Here is a 19,524-nt window from a genome sequence, read left to right on the forward strand (position 1 = left end):
ATGATGTCTTTATACTAGATGGTATAAAGTTGGTCTAACAATTGAATTCAGTAAATGGAGCTCAGAATCATCAGCTTAAATGTAAATTAATCACACTTGATTTAAACCAGCACTAACCACCACAGCCACTGTGTAGCAGTCAAACACAGTGTTTTACTGTGAATTTACCATTTTAATGCAAACTAACCTTTTTATCCTTCACAAACTACAGAGTATTTTCATGTAACCCATAAAACACATCATCTGGTTGTAATGTTTTCAGTCAATCACCCAAGTGACTTCCTGAGTCTCAGATCAAGCAGGTTTCCCCATCCTTATAAAAAGTACATATTCACTGAAACTAGCACCATGGGCAAACAATGAGATCAGTTTCTTGATCATTAATATGCAAATTGACATGACCCTTGATCAATGGGCAGTTGGGAAATGGCTGCAATCACAACATTGTAAGATGGTGAAAGATGTACCCTTAGGCCCCCTCCTCGATTCAGAGATGGTCTTTCCTTTTTCACCTAAGTGGCCTCCTTGACTCCCCACTCAAACCAGCGTTCCTCCCTGTCCAGGATGTGTACATCCTTCTCCTTTATGTCAAGTCATGACATTTTGCATATTAATGACCAAGAAACTGACCTCACAGCCCATTGTTCAGCAGTGTGTTTGCTGATTTTGTTGAGCTGATAGAAATGTTATGTCGAGTAGAAACGCTACTCCTTTCATGCTTACTCCTCATCTGTAGTGCTAGCTAGAAGCTGACTACAACATATGCCTACTAAAGTAGGCCTACGAGTATAAACACTGTAAATGATACCACTGAGCCTAAAGCACTAAGCCTGTTTTGAAAATGGAAGTAGTTGAAAGTACAGATATTTGTGTTAAAATGAAGGGAGTAAAAGTAAAAAGTTATCAGAAAAATACTCAAGTACAGATACCTTGAAATTGTACAGCAAGAAAGAATTCGCACTTTGTTACTTCCCACCTGTTTCTCAATCATATATTTCTGACTCCTTAAAGTAGGCGGCATTAGTACTTAAGCATCCCATCATGCAAAGTGTTTATTCCGAGCTTTGCAGAATCATTAATTTATTTTAATTTTAATAAGGTTTGCACAAAACTTCAAGGAAACATTTGACAAGTCTCAGTTTCACCAGTTTGTTTTTGCCATGACAACCTTGTGGATCTAGAGCAGGGGTGGGCAATTCCAGGCCTCGAGGGCTGGTGTCCTGCAGGTTTTAGATCTCACCTTGGGTCAACACACCTGAATCACATGATTAGTTCGTTACCAGGCCTCTGGAGAACTGCGGGACATGTTGGCTGTGTCCCAATTCAGGGTCTGCACGCTTGAAGTACGCGCACTACGGGTACTACGTACGGTGCGTACTATAAGTACGAGAAGTGCGGAAGTGAGAGGCTTGTGAAATGGGACGGTATACGCTTCGTCGCGCTGTTCAGGTTGCCTAGCAACCATGATACTAACCGCGAGACACGTTACATACAGCTTTGTTTGACAGAAATGAAGGAGAAAAATGTTTTGTTGGTCATTCATTTTTGACATCACTTTGATTAGTTGAGTATCTGAGGCTGAGACCACGGGACTGTAAAACATGATTGTTGGGCTTCATTTCTGTGCTGAACAGTCATTTAAGATTAGTTAGTAAATAACAATTAGTTGTTCATGAGACTAAAGTCATCTCACTGTGGTAATGTAAATATAATATGGCCAATTTTATAGTATTGTCAGATTATTATGAGATATATATATATATATATACATATATATATAAAATCACTGACTTTCAGCTTGTTGTGTTTGTGGATATATGACTGACTTTAATTATTAAGCTTATTCATAAATAAGTGACGTCATGTTCAGTACTTTTGACAGTTCACTTTTCGGCCGCTCCATCTTATTAGGGAAATTCCACATACATAAATGTAAATTCCAAAACTCAACCCCATCATTTAATTTGTTTTTGATTGAAATAGAATATTACTTAAACTCTATTAAATTAACTTCCAATAAAAAAGGTTTATCATTGATTGAAATTCATTCAGAAATGTTTAACGAATGAGCTGTCACAACTTTCAAGTACACAGTAAAAAACCAAGTGTCAATTTTACACTTACAGAGTTGATTTTAACTCTGCTTCAGATAACATTTGGTCCCACTCAAAATTAGTTAAATTTACTCTATGGCCAGTGTTAACGTTTCAGTGTTAATTGTACTCAATTTAGTGTCAAAATTAACAACAAAATGTGTAAAAATATTTAACACTGAGGGTTATTCACACTGTTCAGAGTAATTTGATTACACTTTATAGAGCTATTTTTACTCCAAATTTAGTTTAATAATAACACTCTGATGTGTAATAATATATCATTTTTATTTCTCTGTAGTGTGATTCTTTTCATATTCATCTTATGATGCTATATTACTAAATAACTGATCTATCCTACATTATGGAAATAACAAATATACAGGTTAAAGTAACAGCATTTATTATGTTTCTCAATTCAGTGTCATTTAATTAACGTAACAAACCTTTACAATTCACAGTTCTATGATGCTCACTAGAGAAAGCAATATGACATTTCCCCAATGTCGTAGTTGCAGAAAAGTAACAAAGTTGGTCAGGGATGAACTGTATGATGTACCAAAGACATAATGGGCCCTAAAGAGTTCATCAAGGGCTCCTACAGAACCTGTCGCATTACATGGAAGTGCATGCTTCTCAATCACAATGAAGCTGTGAATGCTGCTTCTTGTGGATCCCTGAGTAAGATGGTAGGGCTGACTGCTTCGGGTGATGTTGTCTAGATGCTGCTGTACACTGGTTCCAGCCTACAACAACACATTAAACAACAGTATTAAGTGACTATCCTCTGACAGTAGATTAGCTCAACTCACTGTCCATGAAAATAGAGGTGATGGAAAGTATATTTTAAACAACATACCTTTGGGAATTTGATGAGGTTATTGACAGCTTGAGATGCAGACATCTTTCCTGGTCTCTTTCGCCCTTGTGCAGATGGTAGTAGCAGATGTAGCAGCAGCAAGATGGTAGACAAGTCACTGTCCCAGCCTACAGACGAATAAACAAAGAATTATTCCAAAAATACATTGAATTGACAGAATTACCTATATAACCAACAATGGCAAATAAAAACAGTCACAATCATACCATTCTCAACTTCAGTACCTGACTCAGCATTGCACATTAACTCCAAGAACTCTGAGGTGGGGACAAGTCCATGACTTTCCTTTACAACCTTTGCTTTGAGATTGGTGAGCCACCTCTCCAAGAATTTGCTCCCAGTGACCTCACAAAACAGGAGTCAGAAATCTTGTTCTATCTGTAATGCAAAAATACAGAACATAGAGAGGTGTATGATTGAATCCTGCCTACAAATTACATCAGTATCATTTAAATGATAAGTGAACTTACTTTTGGGAGATTTGCAAACTGAGACGCTTCTTTCCTCCACAGCTTTTCTTTGAATGGTCTTCAACCGCCATGCAATGTATCCTGAACTGTTCTCTGGATCGTAGTAATGTTTCTATGTAATTAAATAAACGAAGAAGGACTATGTTATCAACATTTCTGAGGGCAATTATGTATGTAATGTTGAAAAGTTCCCTTTACTTACATATCCATGTTGTGAATATGGGTCTTCCAGATATGGAGACAGAGCAACAATGCCCTGCGCATACATCACTCTTACACTTTTAGGGGGAGATGTCCTAATGTATAAATTCAATAATTGGCATTAAACATCACAATTAAAAATAATACAATGTTTAAAATGTTTCTTTATATCTTACATTTTTGATTCTTACCCATGTCATTCTGTCATCTCAGCCTCAAGTATGTTTCTCATCCGTCTTCTGGTTGCATCTCTCAGAGATTTGGTTTTTGCGTACTCTTAAACCTTTCTATAAAATAGGAACATTACTTAATATTACTTAACATGTCATTAACATTGCTATCAGTTAATTTACACAAAATACATATTTCTTACTAAATAATGAGCAAAACTCTAAAGTAGTGTATGCCTTTGGCATTTGCTTAAAATAATATAAACCAGTAAAGTTAACTTTATGGTAATGTTACCCACTTTTTCTGAAAGTATGTTCGCTTATGTAAGCTAATTAGCGATTATTAGCTTACTGATAAACGGTAATTTAGTTGTTCAAACTGTGCGATTTGACATGTGACAATGATATTATTTAGACAGCAGAAATACATAGTTAAAATGTTTTAGGTTCATATTAACGCAGTGAGAAGATAACGAACATCTTAACTTTTAGCAACTGCTAGCATGTAGCTACTGGAATGCCATTAAACCTATGGGTAAATGCTGCTAACATGTCCTCACTCGACATCAGTGAAACTATAAAGAGCTACTTAGTTTAAAATACCTTTTAAACAATGTTACCAATATGGGAATGTTAACTTCTCTTACCTGACTGTGGCAGCTCTTCGGAGAAAATTTCATGCGCATTAGAGCTCTGAGGCCACACACGCCTGCGGACTGGTAATAATCAACACTGTGTGGAGTGAAGTCTTCACTGCGTGACTAACAAACTTTACACTGACTTTTAACTCTGATGTTAGAGCTGGTTTACTCCTCATAGAGTTGTAAATACTCTATCTAGGTTAAAATAGGTTTACTCTGAAATATTGACACTCCATTTTTTACTGTGTACAAAGTTGTTATGAAGTCTGTCACATTCCCCCCCCCCCCCTTTTTTTTCTTTTTTTATCCTTTATTTATTTATCCTTCCTATTTCATTGTACTGTATATTGTTACTCTTATTTGCCTTGTATGTACTGGAATGACTGACTGTTCGCTTTATAATTTCAATAAAGTTTGGAGAAAAGAAAAAAGAAACCTCTTCGGCAGCTCCTTTCTGCGGCAAACTTATCCACACCCACCGCCGCGCTATGAATTGTGGGATATATGGGACCACGAAGCATGCACCGGACCACGCTTGGTATTTTGGGAAATCGACGGCGCATTTGGAGTATGTATTTGAAGCACACTTCGAATTGGGACAGCCGTCGTCGCGTGGCGGTGACGTAACCGCACTTAAAATGCGTACTTCAAGCGTGCAGACCCTGAATTGGGACACAGCCGTTGAGGAGCTAATTTAGCCATTTAAATCAGCTGTGTTGGTTCAAGGACACATCTAAAACCTGCAGGGACACCGGCCCTCGAGGCCTGGAGTTGCCCACCCCTGATCTAGAGAAAGCATATGATAGGATGCCAAGAAAGGAAATGTGGTACTACGTAGGTCAGCAGTGGCAGGGTAGTAGTAACGGACATGTGTGAAGTCAGTGAAACAGTATTGAGTGCATTATGAGCTGGGATCAAGATGGGGGTGGGATTTCATCAGGGATCTGCTCTGAGCCCCATCTTGTATACAATGGTGATTGACCTCTGACGAGGTCAGGTAGGAATCTCCATGGACTCTGATGCTTCCAGATAATATTGTTATGAGCATAGTAAGCAGGTGGAAGAGAATCTGAAGAGGCAGAGGTATGCCCTGGAAAGAAGAAGAGTGAAAGTCAGTAGAAGCAAGACAGAATACTTGTGGGAACGAGAGAAAACAGCTGGAAATGTGAACATGCAAGGAGTAGAGGTAGTGAAGGTAGATGAGTTTAAATACCTGAAGTCAACTATCCAAAGCAACAGACAGTGCACAGGTGAGGTGAAAATTAGACTACAGGCAGGATGGAGTTGATGGAGATGAGTGTGACAGGAGCTCAGGTGCAAGAGTGAAAAGGAAGGTTTATAAGATGTTGCTGAGAAGGTGGAGAAGGAGGCTGAGCAGTAGGTGGCAGAGATGAATATGTAAAGGTTTTCACTGGGAGTGACTAGGATGAATAAGATTAGACATGAGTACTTTACATCAGAGGTACAGCTCGAGTTGAGTACTTTGGAGACAAAGTTAGAGAGGCAATGCTGAGATGGTTTAAACACGTGCAGAGGGAGAGTGGAGATAGTGAACAAAAGGTGGTGAATATAGAGCTGCCAGGAGGGAGGAAAAAGTAAGATCTCAGAGGTTTATAGATGAATGAACACAGTAAAGTACAGCATGCAGAGGGTCGGTGTGACAGAAGAGGATGTTGGAGACAGAGTGAGATGGAGTCAGACTGTATGCTATGGCAACATCTAAAAGGAGCTACATAAAGAAGATTTTTGCCATGCTAACATTTCATCCTTGTGGTCTGTATCCAAACCAAACATCAGACTGTGGAAGAAAGGTGACCTAAGTGACTGTCAATGTTGGTGCCAAACAGGCTGGTCTGAGTATTTTAGAAACTTCTTAACTACAGAGATTTTTCCACACAGCCATTGTCAGACGTTGTCAGATCTAATGAGTCTCAATTACGAGGGTCAGAATTTGGCATAAATGACTGCATAGATCCATCCTGCCTCGTGTTCCTTAAATGACCACGATGTGCTCATCTTCTGATCACTGTCAGCAGGATACTGGTCCATGCTTTAACATGACATTGAGTTCACTGTTTTCTAACTGCCTCTGCAGACACCGGATCTCAAACCAATTTGGGATGTGGTGGGATGTGTGATGCTGTCAAGTCAAATCTCTCAGAAATATTCTCAGCACCATTAAGAATAAAGGCAAAAGGTGGCCCAAGCCAGTAATAGAGACTGAATATGAGTAAATAGCATAAGTATACGCTTTAGAATTCCTTCAACTGCTTCTGTCCTCTGTCACATTATCGAGAAGTGCTAATGAAGTCATCCATGTTCATGGATTACTCTGTATCAACTCTCGTGCAGATATATTTTATCTTCATGTGTTCAAAAAAATACAGTTCCAGAACAGGTTTGTCTTTTTTTTTTTTTTACTTCATTCTAATTCATCTTCTTTTTTCTTTTAAATGCAGATGGATGGTGTGCAGCTTGTTAGTCTTTTGTCTTTATGGCAGCCTTGAAGAAAGTGAATGATGTTAAGGGGCCGATTTACTAAACGATCCTGCAATTACCCACCACACTTGTCTTTGAAGATATCAGCGTTTTGTTTTATATTGCCAAAAACCATTGTTGGTCTTCCCAGAACATCCTAAACCACTGATGTGACCACTCCAAATACTCATGCTCTCTCTGATTAAACAGTTTTGATTTTGCAGCTTAAGGAATGGCCTCTCTCATCTGCATAAAGAGCTCCTTTGACCACATATTGTGGATTCACACAAAACAGCTTTCAAATTCCCCTTGTATGTTTTATTCAGTGGCATGTTAATTACTTAAATGTAAAAAAAAGATCAATTTAGGATGGGTCTGACAAATCTGTTTGTGTGTGTGTATTAGTAGGAGTGTCAAACGTAAGGCACAGGGGCCGGAAATAGCCCGGCAAAGACTTCAATCCAGCCAAATAGAAGGCTTTGGAAAATAACTAGCACATCAATTTTTGGACTTTCAACTGTATCTGTAGAAGTCGTGCAAGTTTTTGGGCTGATAAAGACCTCCCACATAGCCATTCAAAAATACCAAAGTATTATTAGATAATCAATGAAATGACAGAAAAGTTCCTGTTTTTTCACCATCTACTAGAAATTGATATTTTCATTAAGCAATAAAAACTACGGAAAGGTTTGGGCAATAACTTACCAGAATGTTTTCTGCAATTTTACGCATTCATCATATAGGAAACTGAGACATTAAGATCAAAGTGAGTGAGTCTGACAGCTCTGCCTTAGAGTAAATGCATTTTAAACACTTTTCCAAACAAGAAGCGTCTTTGTTTAAAAGTGATAAGATGCACATGAAAACCAGAAGATGATGTGCCACGCACAGTATACCGAAGGATGTTTTTACAGAACTTTGTTTCAACTTTCAGAGTCTATGATCATATTGAAGCCGTTTACAAAACATCCATCACTGATCATCTTCTGCTTTAAACTGACCAAGGCGTCACTCTTTAATAACCCACGCAGAGTATTTGTCAGCAGTACACCAATAATAAGACTGACATATTTAACATGATGTTTTTATTCCAAATGCAGTACAGGTCATTTATCAAGCAAATCCAATAACAGTTTAATGGCTGTGGCATAAAGAGTTACAGGATTAAAACCCCTTAATTATGGCATTTCACTTTGGGCTTCATGCATTAGTGGCATACAGCATCAGCTCACACACTATGCTGGCATCATCTAATGGAGGCATAAGTGATCAGAAAGCTGAGACACACAAAACTATGGCAGACTTTCACTTCAAACAGAAAACATGGCACATTAGCCTTTCGAGCAAAGCTCACACCTTTCACACTTTAATGTACATTACTACTATAGATGGAAGATAAAGTCAGCTATGTTGGGTCGTTGCATCAACTTACCATTAAGTGCAGGACCCAGAAAGTACAGGATATATATGTTTAAAAACCAAGTAGCCATCTAGTGGCCGTAAAAGGCATTCTGATAGTGATAAGATGCAATAACAGTCTATGATGTAAAAGAATGGAGTGTAGAAATCAATAATTCATGCTGTGTGTTCCTACAGTGCTGTAACTCACCAGCAAACACAAATCTGTGAGCCAGTACAGTCTCAGTGAGCACAAATCTACAGTCAGAGGAGCTGGGGCTGGTTTCACAAACGCTGAATATAGGGTTGAAAAGTTTAACATCAGTGGTCTCTTCCATGGCAGAGTCTCAGCAAGGATACGGTGCTCATACCTGTTTTATAAAATGAAACCTCTTCCTCTGAGCTGCATGGGTGTGCACAGACTGACAGCCTGTTTATCCTGTTGCTCATGCTTGCTTAGACACACCCATAACATTTAGAACTGCAAGAGATGTGGCCACATGTTACACTGTATGGGCTCACTCTTCAGCCACAACACCTGAAAACAGCTCTTGGTATCACTGCATGAGTGACAGCCATGATAAGAGGAGGTCAATGGAAATGTGTTTATTTGTTAATAATAATAATGTCTCTACATAATTTCTTCTGGAAGGAATATTCAGAGTGACACATCATTCAGTTAGGTGTGAGCTGCCTTTGGGGTTTTTTTGCTGCAACTATGCTTAGTCCTCTGCTCAGGATGAAACTGGGTGGAACTACTGAGAATTTATGAAATTCTAAGGACCTACATGTTTACTGATGAAATAGGCTACCTGCCCCAACAGGTGTAATAGAACTAATAGCAGCCACAAAGAGTTGTCAACACAGCAATCAGCGCTCACACACCCACACAATTCCTAGAAAGATCTAAGCTAGTAGAACGGGTGGAAAGAGGTGTGCGATGCCTAGTCTACCACATCACAGCTGACCTGTGCTCAGAGAATAGAAGTCACATCTTTAATAAAGTGACACCTGAAGGAGGTTTGTGTGTCTTTTACAACACTTGTGCAGCGCACAGGTGCATTCCCAGCAAAGTTTGGAGTTAAAAGGCAGAAAAAGAAGAAAAAAAAAAGCCAGCTGACAATCAGGTTTTAGGATAAAAACAACCAATGAGCAAAAACATGTTTCTACCAATTCTCTAAGACATGGTGATTGTCAAATCAGCCCCAGACAAAGAGCAATACTGTTTTCACATTAGATTTTAAATTACAAATCCCAGGGCGGCAGAAGCAGGATCTTCTTGTGCCATTTAGAAATTTGGGGTGTGAGGAAGATCAAAAGAAAATGCCAAAAAATGGCAGCAATTCAACATACTATCACTTTTACACAACTATGTGATTTCACAGCTGTCCAAAGCGTTTATTAGCATTCACCTTTGATCATCGTCAGCTACGGCAGCATTCTGCATGCAGCTTTGTTAACAGTGTTTTCCAATCTTTCGTGTAAGTTTTAAGAGCTGTGAAGAATACCACGTTTCCATTAACATGCAATTGTGAAAATAAGCCTGCACACACAAGGGATTTGCTAACACAGGAAGTTATTGGGATGATGATTAAAATATCTCGAATTGTGTATATAAACAAAGTGGTTCCATGAAACAAGCCGGAGAAACATGATCTGGACTTAAGAGTACATGGTGAGCTGGAGCCACTGAAAAGACACAAAGAAAAGCAAAGAACAAAACAACCAGTCAAATACTTTAAAACGGTCTGAACTGAAGTCAAAACCCACTGATACAAACAACAAAGATTACTTTACCTCTTGAACATTAACTTTGATGGTCCCGTTGTTATCCTTATCCAAGGTTTTGAAGGCACCTGATTCAGAACAGGTATTAAACTTCCGAGTCAATCATTCCTATCACACTAAACTATAAAGAATTAATTTAGTGATTGGTCTTTAAAATGAAACTTACGGCACATTGCATCCAGCCTTACGAGACAGCCAATGTAGTTGTCAAAATCCATGTTTCCACTTTCATCGCTGTATCTGCGAATGATCATCTGGTACAGCTGACCACTGAGAGGGAAGCCTAACGAAGAGACGCACAACTGTGTGTTACAATTAAGCAGTACAACAACAGGTACATGTGCATTATGTCTGGATAAGGCTGTGCTGCTTATATCTAGGGATGGGTATCGTTTAGGTTTTATCCGATACCGGTGCCAAACCTGTACTTTTGAAACGGTGCCGGTGCTTAAAGAATCAAGAACACAAACTTTGTCCTAAACCTCTCATGTTTAACGGTTTTCCAATTTTTCTTTGGTCATTTTAGCCTTTTTGGCCAGGGTGAAGGGAGTATCTGCCATCAAACAAGAAGACAGCTGCATGTAACTACGACGGTGTTTGCTAGTTCACCTTACATGCATTGATGTAATAACGTGGTTAGCCTACTCAACGTAAATTACACACGAACAACATTGAGCTACTCATGCAGAGAAGAACGGCTGCTGCTGCCGTCATCATCCGTCATCATTTCTGCTACACTGGCAGGGCTAGGGGCCAGGACTCTCCTCTTCGGGTTCTTGGGGGATGTTGCTAACTCCGGGTCCGATAACAAGCACCACACCCGCAGTAGGTACGGTGCATTTCTCGGCTTTAAAAATAAACCCGCTATGCGTCGCCAGGTGTTTCATCAGATTCTAGGAGTTACCTCCTTTGCACAGTATCACCTTAAAGCACTTGTTGCAGGCTGCTGAGTTTGCATTGCAAGTGAAACAATGTGTCTACATACTGTATCCATTCCACTGACATTTTCAATCTTCTATTGTGAACATGCCGTTTTCTGTTTTTCATTACATTTCATACAGTGTCCTAAATTTTTCAGACCTGGGGTTGTAAATGACTAATTATTAAACCAAGCCTCAAATTTTTTCTGGCTTATTAAACTAAACACGAACCTTAACATCATGTACATACAACAGTTATTGTATGTATAGGTATTGTTTTTCCAGTGTCTCTTCTTAGAGGATTAAGTAAATCTTTTCCCTTCATTCTTGTGAAGTGCTGTGGAACCATTTGAACAATGCAGAAGAACAAAAAAATTCTCACCAGCAGCTCTGAAAGCCTCAGGCAGCTCATTTGCTCCAATGACACCGGAGTGATCGGAGTCGTGGGCCTTGTACACTCCCTAAGTAAGAACAATAGAAACATTTAAAACATTTGTGGCAACCCAGGTTTCCTGGTAAGATCACTGACAACCTAAAAAGGGTAAAAGGAAAAAAGGAAAAAGAGCTGCTTTCACAACTCCCAAGCCATAAAGGTTTAAATTCAATCACCACCATATACAAGTTACAACTTGTATCTCCTTCAGCCAAAAAATAAAAATAAAAAAAATTATACAGATCACATTTCTATGTTGTAAAAACATGGCGGCTAACCAAATTAGGGAGAAGTTTGGCACAGTGTGTATTCAAATCAGCCCGCCTAAGCAGCTGATGCTGTAAAATCTTTAAGCCACTTATTCTTCTGTGACCCCCCCCCCCCCTGCTGTAAATGGTTAAGCCTGACCACAGTAATGCCTTAGACTATGCAACAGAGAAACAGATGTGCAGGATAAATAAAATGAAACTGTACTTGCCTGCCATCTTTTTATATTGTCCCAGAGGTGTTTGAATTCATGAAAGCCAAGTTTTCCAGTGCTGTCAGACTGAAAAAGCGTTAAGGCCAAAAGACAACAACTTCTCTAGTTAAGCAAACAGTTGCGAAGTTACTTGCACAGTGTTTGCACAATGGGTTTCACATGCCTTTTCAGTAGGGAATCCACCACATATTACAAATTTCTCATTTAACTTTTCTTTTCATAAACATGCAAATAAGACTGTCAGCTGAAACTTTGTGGTCCTCTCAGTGTTCAACTTCCCAAACATTTTAATGTGATTAATCCTCCCCATCCACTGCTACAATATTATGTTGGCTCAGGAGAAAAAAAGTCTTTAAGTTTGAGTCCATCAGATGTTTTCTAAATCCACAGCTTAGCAACACATGAAGGGCTAGCTAAAGCGTTTTGTTATTGTTCAATTAGGACAATGAACAGAATTACAGAATATATACCCCTGTCAAACAGCCAACTGCGGACAGCAGAGATGATATACATACTACAACAACCCAGTGAACTATAACGTGCCTATAAGTGTGTCACCCATAGTGCTACGTACGGTGCTATATTACCAGACCACCTTGAACTGTTAAAAATGAACTAAAATGAATCGTTTCGTTGCCTTTCAATAGGCCATTCAGATTTTAACTAACACACTTCTGTATATACAATTTAACAGTGCTCAAGTCGTTTTCAAAAGACATATTTAGACATGTTCAAAGCAACATCCATTTCTGCATTTTGTAAAGTCGCCGTTCTAAATTATATAATTGCTTAGTGTCATTTTTTACTTTTACCCAGATATGAACTGTGTGATGGGAGGAGCCTAGAACAGAGAGGGTAAAAGAAAATGTGTATGAAGACTTCAGTTGTTTTTGGTTTTCTCTGGATTTCAGTCCACTGCAGCTTTAAGGTTTTAGTAAGCCACAGGTATGAATGGGCCAACATATCCCCACTTTAGTTGTCTGTTTCTATTTGTTCTGCATCATTTTTTAAACTTTTGCTGTCAGTGACAGTTCAATACTGTCACCCAGGTTATATAAAACACACAGAGTACTAATGAAGGAAAAGATACATCCATGACTGCCACCATGCTCCTGCAAGACTCAATGCTGAAACCATCTGTCTTCAGATCATGATCTAAAACATAACAAAAAAATCTATTAGTAAAAAAGAGAAAGAAAGAAAAGAAACCCTAAAATGTATATGTATTCTGAAGAATTGAATCATAAGCATAATGAAAATAAGTATGACAAATGCAGACACATCTTACGCTTTGCAATGATTCTGTTCAGGATGTTCATCAGCTCGTTTGGGCTCACTTCCATATCCTACATGAAAAATATGGAACATCATTAAAAAACATGAAGAAACCTGCAGAGACACAGCTGTGTGGTTTAGCTAAATGATCAAAACAATATCCATATTACTGCTGGGTCATACACCTGATGTATAGGTTTGATTTTATTTATTTTAATGAGATGAGTTTTTCAAAAGAAGCATAACATGGTATACTCTTTTAACCACTGGGAAGGGCTCGGGGGCCACATTCAGCAACAGTATAACAGATGTTCCAAAACAACCCATGACTGTTTAACAGTTAACAGGTTAACAGGCATTGTGGGTGGAGCTCAAGCAGCTCCTCCACAATGACAGACGGGTTTATTGTGAACACAGTCAGGCTTTTTTTTTTTTTTTTTTTTTTTGCCTTAGCTGGCCCAGCAAAACCTAAAACTCCAGCTGGGGATTGAATTTAATTAAATTTAAAGTTGTCTCCTCACATACAAAGTCTTGGATAATCTCGCCCCATCATATCTTAAAGAGATTGTAGTATCATACTGTCCCAACAGAGCACTTCACTCTCAGACTACTTGTGGTTCCTAGAGTTTAAAAGTAGAATGGGAGGGAGAGCCTTCAGCTTTAAGGCCTGCAGTGCCAGCTGCCCATTAGAGCGCTGCAACTTAAAAATGTTTAAATGTATCCAGTTTAATTAGCCTATTGGATAGTGACCTAAAGAGTTATATTTTTTAGCTTTATTATGTCAGTAGATCAAAGTGAAATCATTTTTTCTAACTAAACCAGTATTCTTGGTTTGTGTCCTTAGCAGCAGATTAGAGTCACATATAAAAACATTGATATATTTTTCTGCATCAGAGTAATATATTTACATTCCTGTGGCAATAAAATGCACGGTGGGCCAGGTTACGTGTTTGGCATGAGTTACTACAGTGAATTATCCAGATAACAAGAGAGCCGCTTTTAGGACACAGAAAACTCTTTAAGCTCAACTCAGTTTGCGAAGCCATAAACTTAGCTTCATAGTACACCCGTCAGAAGAGGAAAAGGTAATTATTCAGTCAATGAAAAATAAATAAAACAGGTGTGAAAAATGGAATAGTCTAAGTTCAAACTGAGTTTTTTAAGCTGCATTTGACAGTTCTGCTGGACACATTAATATTAATGTCAACAAAAAGCAAACAGGGAATCCCAGAAGTTAGAAAAACCAAACCAAAACACCATAATACAATCGCTTGGCCATACCTCTTAGCACTAAATTACAATTGTATGTTTTCACATTAAAAATGAAACAGATCACTGCAAAAAAAAAGCAAAAAAAAAAAAAAGCAACAGATTTAAAGAGAAGCATAACTAGGCATTGCACTTACATCTCCAGCAATCTGTTGGAAAACTCTGCGGAACTGCTTTTCTTCTTCACTCTCATTTTGTGCTGCATACGTAACTGGCATGCGTGGTGGAGGCTGTGGGACAGATGCCCGAGAAAATATTAGAAATGCTATCACCAATCACCAATCTAGAAATTAGAAGTGATGGGCAGTGATGAAACGATGTAAACTCACGGGTTGAGAAGGCACAAACTGGTTTGGGTCGATGTTGCTACAAAGGCAGGAGCAGAGATCAAAAGCAGATGTTAGACCAACAGACCGACCAAATTTTTGCCTACCTGGTACTTGGTACTTATTTCAGAATCTCACCCAGCAGCATCAATGATGCCTCCAATAATCGCTTTGACAAAATTCATCTTCTGTCAACTGTGAATGCAAAATGCAAATATTTATTTGTTTTTTCTTGAATAAATATATAAACACACGGTAAAATGCGTGACACCCTTCACAAACACTGAATCACACGTATCACACTCTTGATCAGTGGTTGTTGATCAATGATTATGAGAATTTGCATAATTATGATGAAGGAACTGACCTCCCAGCCCATTGTTCCTTCAGTGGGCTGGTTTCAGTCATTATGCAAATGTAGTGTTTATAAGATTGGGGAAACCTGCAGTCAGCTGAGACTGAAAAAGTCATTTGGATGAGTGAGGAAACGTTTCTCCCACTGAAAACGCCCCGTCCAGATGAACAGAATCAACTTTTGGAGATTGAATTACCTGAATGATTGAGCATGCATCAAGACGCACAAACACTGTAGTTTTTAAACACACTGTTTGTTTTCTTCATAGACTCATTAATTAACGACACACCCAAAAGACCCTGTTAAAATGTTTCCTGATATGGAAGAAAATCCATGACGCACCCAGACTGAAACGGGATGAGATTTGAAAAGTTATCTTTGTTCTTCGCAAATCGATAATGACATCTCTGAACATATATGAGGGGGTCTAGTCAGTAAAACGTCCCCCTCTAAACAGCACTGCTAGATTGTGTGGTTAGGTAACGACGCAAACTGAATATATATCCGCATGCTATGTAGCGTTATGCTTCAAAACTAGCACTGTTTCAGGTCAGCTTGTTATTCGCCCTGCAGCTGCTCAGTGGCGTTAAAATACCGTATGAAAACGAAAAACTCGTAACGTCGCAGCACGCACTTAAACTAACGATATACTGGAAAGCAGCTGATTTACACTTGCTATCTTAGCTCTGAGCTAATTCAGCTACACGAGTAAACATAGCCGTCATATTCAGTAAAACTTGACACTTAACTAAACCCGAACTGTTTTCATTTGTTCTATGAAATCGCTACGTTTAATGTATATTTACCTGTAACGCAGCAAGCTTTGTAAAGTTGACCGCAGGATATTTGGGGAGGCTTGCGTGACTTCCACTAACTCAGCTGGTAGGAGGAGCTCTTCAACACGCCCCAACTGACGACCACACATCGGAGGAAGGAGGAGGGCTGGTGGTTTATTTCCGCCTGTGCTCCGGGCTCCTATCTTTACCAAATTCAGTATGATGGAATACAAATGATTTCTGTCTTTATACTACTCGGTGATACTAACAGCGTTTTATGACGTACCTTCAAATCGTTACCTTGTGTTTGTTATCAGACACGCATAATATCATAAGCATGAAAATACCACTTCCCTTGTATTAGCTACTTGTATTTACAAAGAAACACATTTTTCCATAAATTAGCTCTGTTTGTATACTCTTGTTGATGGAATTTAGATCTCAGTCAAAAATAATTCAAGACACTGAGCATCAACGCTAAGACAGATAAACTATGATACATTAATGCCAGGATTTTTTTCCCCCTGCAAAGCTCTAACTGTAAAATCACATGATCAACATTGCCGCTTCTCATTTGTGAAGTGGGTGGGGCGGGAATCGAAAAAGGTTTGATGAAGTATTTTTTTTTATAAGGTCTAAAGACTTCCAACAGATTGTTGTAATTATTGTTGTATGTGGTTCCCAAACTGCAGTTTGGAGGACTGGTATTTGCCAGTGACCTTCTAAACCCATACACCTAGAGCTCCTGCTCATGAAACTGGAACACTTACTTGGTTGTAGTGGTTGCTAATGTAGTAATCCACTTCCTATTCTGAGTCATAACATGGCACATATTGTACACCTAAAAAAGGTGTGTACTGTGAAAACACAGTAATAGAAGCACCCATGTCATGCTCACCTACTTTAACAGGTAAGGGAACTGGTGAGGCAGTGAGGAAAGGCAGCTTTTGAGGTCTGGGCCCTTGTAATTGTATTGATTCTTTTAAAAACAAAACAGTAAAACTTGGCACAAATAATTATCTGACAATCTGGATGGCATTTACTTTGAAAAGACTACGGGATTTCTACAAGGTTATGGCTGGACCTACAGTGCCCCTCACTGGATTGTGTTTGGGGGGGTATGTTGACCCATGACTCAGAATAGATAAATGGTTGGTTTAGGCACCAGGACTGAATCAGATATACAGTAGGGTTGGGGCCATTGAGTAAGTTTTTTCTTTGTGCTACTTTCATTTCAAGTGAAGAGATAATTCTGTATTTTGTTATTTTTGTTTTATTTCAAACCCAGCTATGGCAGGGAGAGACTAAATCTAAAACCCATGACTGGAAAAGCGAGCGAGCTGGTTGATATGATGGACAAAACAAAGGTAGATCTATTGTGTGTGCAGAACACCGGGTGAAAGGGAAGCAAGGCCATATAGGAGCTAGATTCAAAATGATCTGCCATGGTGTACATTGGAAGGAAAATGGAGTTGGGAAATAATGAAGAAAGAGTATGGGAATAGTGTTGTGGAGGTCGGGAGATTGTCAGATAGGATGGAAATGGTTGCGGTGAACAGATAAGTATTACATAAATTATGCAAACACATATTAGACAATCGTAGTAAATACAAAATGCATTTTTTATTGATCTGAAACATTTAATCGGAAAAGGCAAAGAGAATGATCTAGGACAAGATGCCAAAGACAAGGCAACCTGTTAATTGTGAGTGCACAGTACTTAGTACTTAAAAAATACTTAAAGCTTGATTTTTATGAGTGAGCAATAGTAACAATTGTCATGGTCTGTGGTGGGTGGCTGGAATTTCCGTAAGGCTCCTGAACTTACCTGGGATCCGCCCCTGGGCAGGGCCAACTCCTCCAGCTCGTGCAAGCCTGGAGCCATCAAGTCAGAGGAATTTAAGCCACAAGTTGATGTTCATTCTCTGCCAGTTTGTCATCAACACATATTGGTAACATGCTGTGATTTCGCTTGTTAACAAGACTCTCTTGTGCTGCAGTTGCTGGAGTCACCTTAGTGATGGGCAGATGAAGCTTCATGAAGCACTGAAGCTTTTCATCCAATTGGTTCACTCCAGTGCAAAGCTTCTTGAAGCTTCATTTGCTGTAGTAGGACATCTACTGGACGTAAAAATATTAGTTGGCATGAATTTGAAGAGTGTGGCCTTTTGCACACAGCCTGTAAATGTCAACAACAAAAGGAGTGTGTAAAACATCTATATTGTAGTGATGCAGTATACTGTGTATATTTATACTGGCAGTATGGAAAATGATTATTTGGAAATACTTAAAATGGAAATGATCATTTACTGTGAGGTGAGGTGTGGTTGGGGTGTGGACAGTAGTTGTGCTTTTGTAACGTTGAGGTATGGACAGCTACACACTGAGGCTTTGAGCCTCAGTCCTGCCTGTTCACATTTTATTCTGTAAAAACTAAATTTTCACTGCTTTTATGACCTTTTTAGTGGGGAGAACATAGCTAGGATTTAATGATTTAACAAATCTTTTAAATCCTTTGTCCTCCACAATGCTAAATGGCTGGGAGTCCTCAATCACCATGCTAACCAGGTCTTCATCTATTTGAGATTGTTCTCCTGAGGAAAGACAATAAAGACAAAGCAAAAATATAAATATCACACACATAACTTATAACAGCTGTATAATATTGTTATATCATTTAGTAACATTACAGCATGCTATATTATCATGGCATTTGATGGCTCACCTGGTCTTGCTCCACAATCGGTGTTCCCCTTATTCTCATGCAAAGCTCTGTAGTGCCTAAGCATGGATGAGGTGTTGTTGTTATATCCCAGCTCCCTGGCACATAGCAAACACTTCACCTTGTACAAAAGTAAAGCCGCTTAACATAAATTGTATTGCACCATCAGTATTATGAAAATACATCTTCTGTAGAAATTTACATACCTTGTTGGGAGGAATAAGATCAAAATGTTCCCACACAGGGGAGGACATCCTCCTCTTCTTAGCCGGCTCCATTCTCTCCTGACTTTCTCTCCTCACTCTCATAAACCTCCAAACGGTCTCCAAACTCTCACTAACCGCAACTCTCCATCAAACACTCACATTTTTGAATGAAGTCTGAGGGGTTTATATCGCTGTCATATCTCGCGGCAAAGTTCGAACCACTTCATGAACCAGTGACGTGGTACAGCCGGGCAGCGAGGCTTCGGACGTCATCATTTTCAGCTCCTCCCATAAATGAAGCAAGCCTCGATACGCGCATCGCGATTTTTAATCAATTTAAAGGTTTTTAAGCATACCTGAGACCAGAAGTTTTGGTCTAAGCTGACTGATAAATCTGCTTCCCACTTTGCAATAGGAAGGGATATTGATTCATCTAATTTAGAAAGTGTTCTGTATATTTTAGATAATAATTTGGGGGATTTAAGAGTAAGGAAATGTGCCGCACTTGGTGGTGTTTGTAATTCAACTTGACTGAGGTTAAATTTCTTTTTTACTATGGATTTAATTTGTTGATATTCTAAAAATCTTGTCTTGTTGATCCCATATTGTGCAACTAGTCTGTCAAATGGAATAAATTCTGTT

General features: G+C 38.9%; 1 protein-coding gene and 1 long non-coding RNA gene across 4 annotated transcripts; both read right to left on the minus strand.

Moving 5' to 3' along the window:
* Nucleotides 1-2,479: 2,479 nt before the first annotated feature.
* LOC145431347 (uncharacterized) lies at nt 2,480-4,601 on the minus strand. Its single transcript, XR_013911646.1, has 7 exons — nt 4,462-4,601; nt 3,836-3,931; nt 3,646-3,739; nt 3,444-3,555; nt 3,198-3,351; nt 2,953-3,080; nt 2,480-2,839 (listed from the first exon to the last, which is right to left on the minus strand). It is a non-coding gene; the product is annotated as an uncharacterized LOC145431347 (long non-coding RNA).
* A 3,400-nt stretch (nt 4,602-8,001) lies between these two features.
* On the minus strand, nt 8,002-16,124 carry capns1a (calpain, small subunit 1 a). 3 transcript variants are annotated; one of them, XR_013911645.1, is made up of 12 exons: nt 15,985-16,124; nt 14,962-15,018; nt 14,827-14,863; nt 14,635-14,727; nt 13,242-13,299; nt 13,044-13,108; nt 11,951-12,019; nt 11,422-11,500; nt 10,286-10,402; nt 10,129-10,187; nt 9,744-10,020; nt 8,002-9,683 (listed from the first exon to the last, which is right to left on the minus strand). XR_013911645.1 is itself a non-coding variant. In XM_026182423.2 (11 exons), the coding sequence occupies exons 2-11, from the start codon at nt 15,006-15,008 to the stop codon at nt 9,994-9,996; spliced, it is 651 nt and encodes a 216-aa protein (XP_026038208.1). In that variant the 5' UTR covers nt 15,009-15,018; nt 15,985-16,124; the 3' UTR covers nt 8,002-9,993. The 3 variants fall into 3 exon arrangements, 2 of the variants coding, with proteins under 2 accessions (XP_026038208.1, XP_080163105.1); XM_026182423.2 differs by having other exon boundaries at nt 8,002-10,020; XM_080306979.1 differs by having other exon boundaries at nt 8,002-10,020; nt 11,422-11,496; nt 11,947-12,019.
* Nucleotides 16,125-19,524: the final 3,400 nt, after the last annotated feature.

This window comes from Astatotilapia calliptera, chromosome 10 (genome assembly GCF_964374335.1).
Source record: "Astatotilapia calliptera chromosome 10, fAstCal68.1, whole genome shotgun sequence".
Taxonomy (NCBI): Eukaryota; Metazoa; Chordata; class Actinopteri; order Cichliformes; family Cichlidae; genus Astatotilapia; species Astatotilapia calliptera.

Coding starts and splice junctions, on each gene's coding strand:
- capns1a (XM_026182423.2), bottom strand. CDS start 15,008: ATGAATTTTGTCAAAGCGATTATTGGAGGCATCATTGATGCTGCTGG. Junction 13,300..14,634: donor TCCAACAGATTGCTGGAGAT/GTAAGTGCAATG, acceptor TTTTTCATGTAG/GATATGGAAGTGAGCCCAAA. Junction 10,021..10,128: donor TCAAAGTTAATGTTCAAGAG/GTAAAGTAATCT, acceptor GTGTCTTTTCAG/TGGCTCCAGCTCACCATGTA.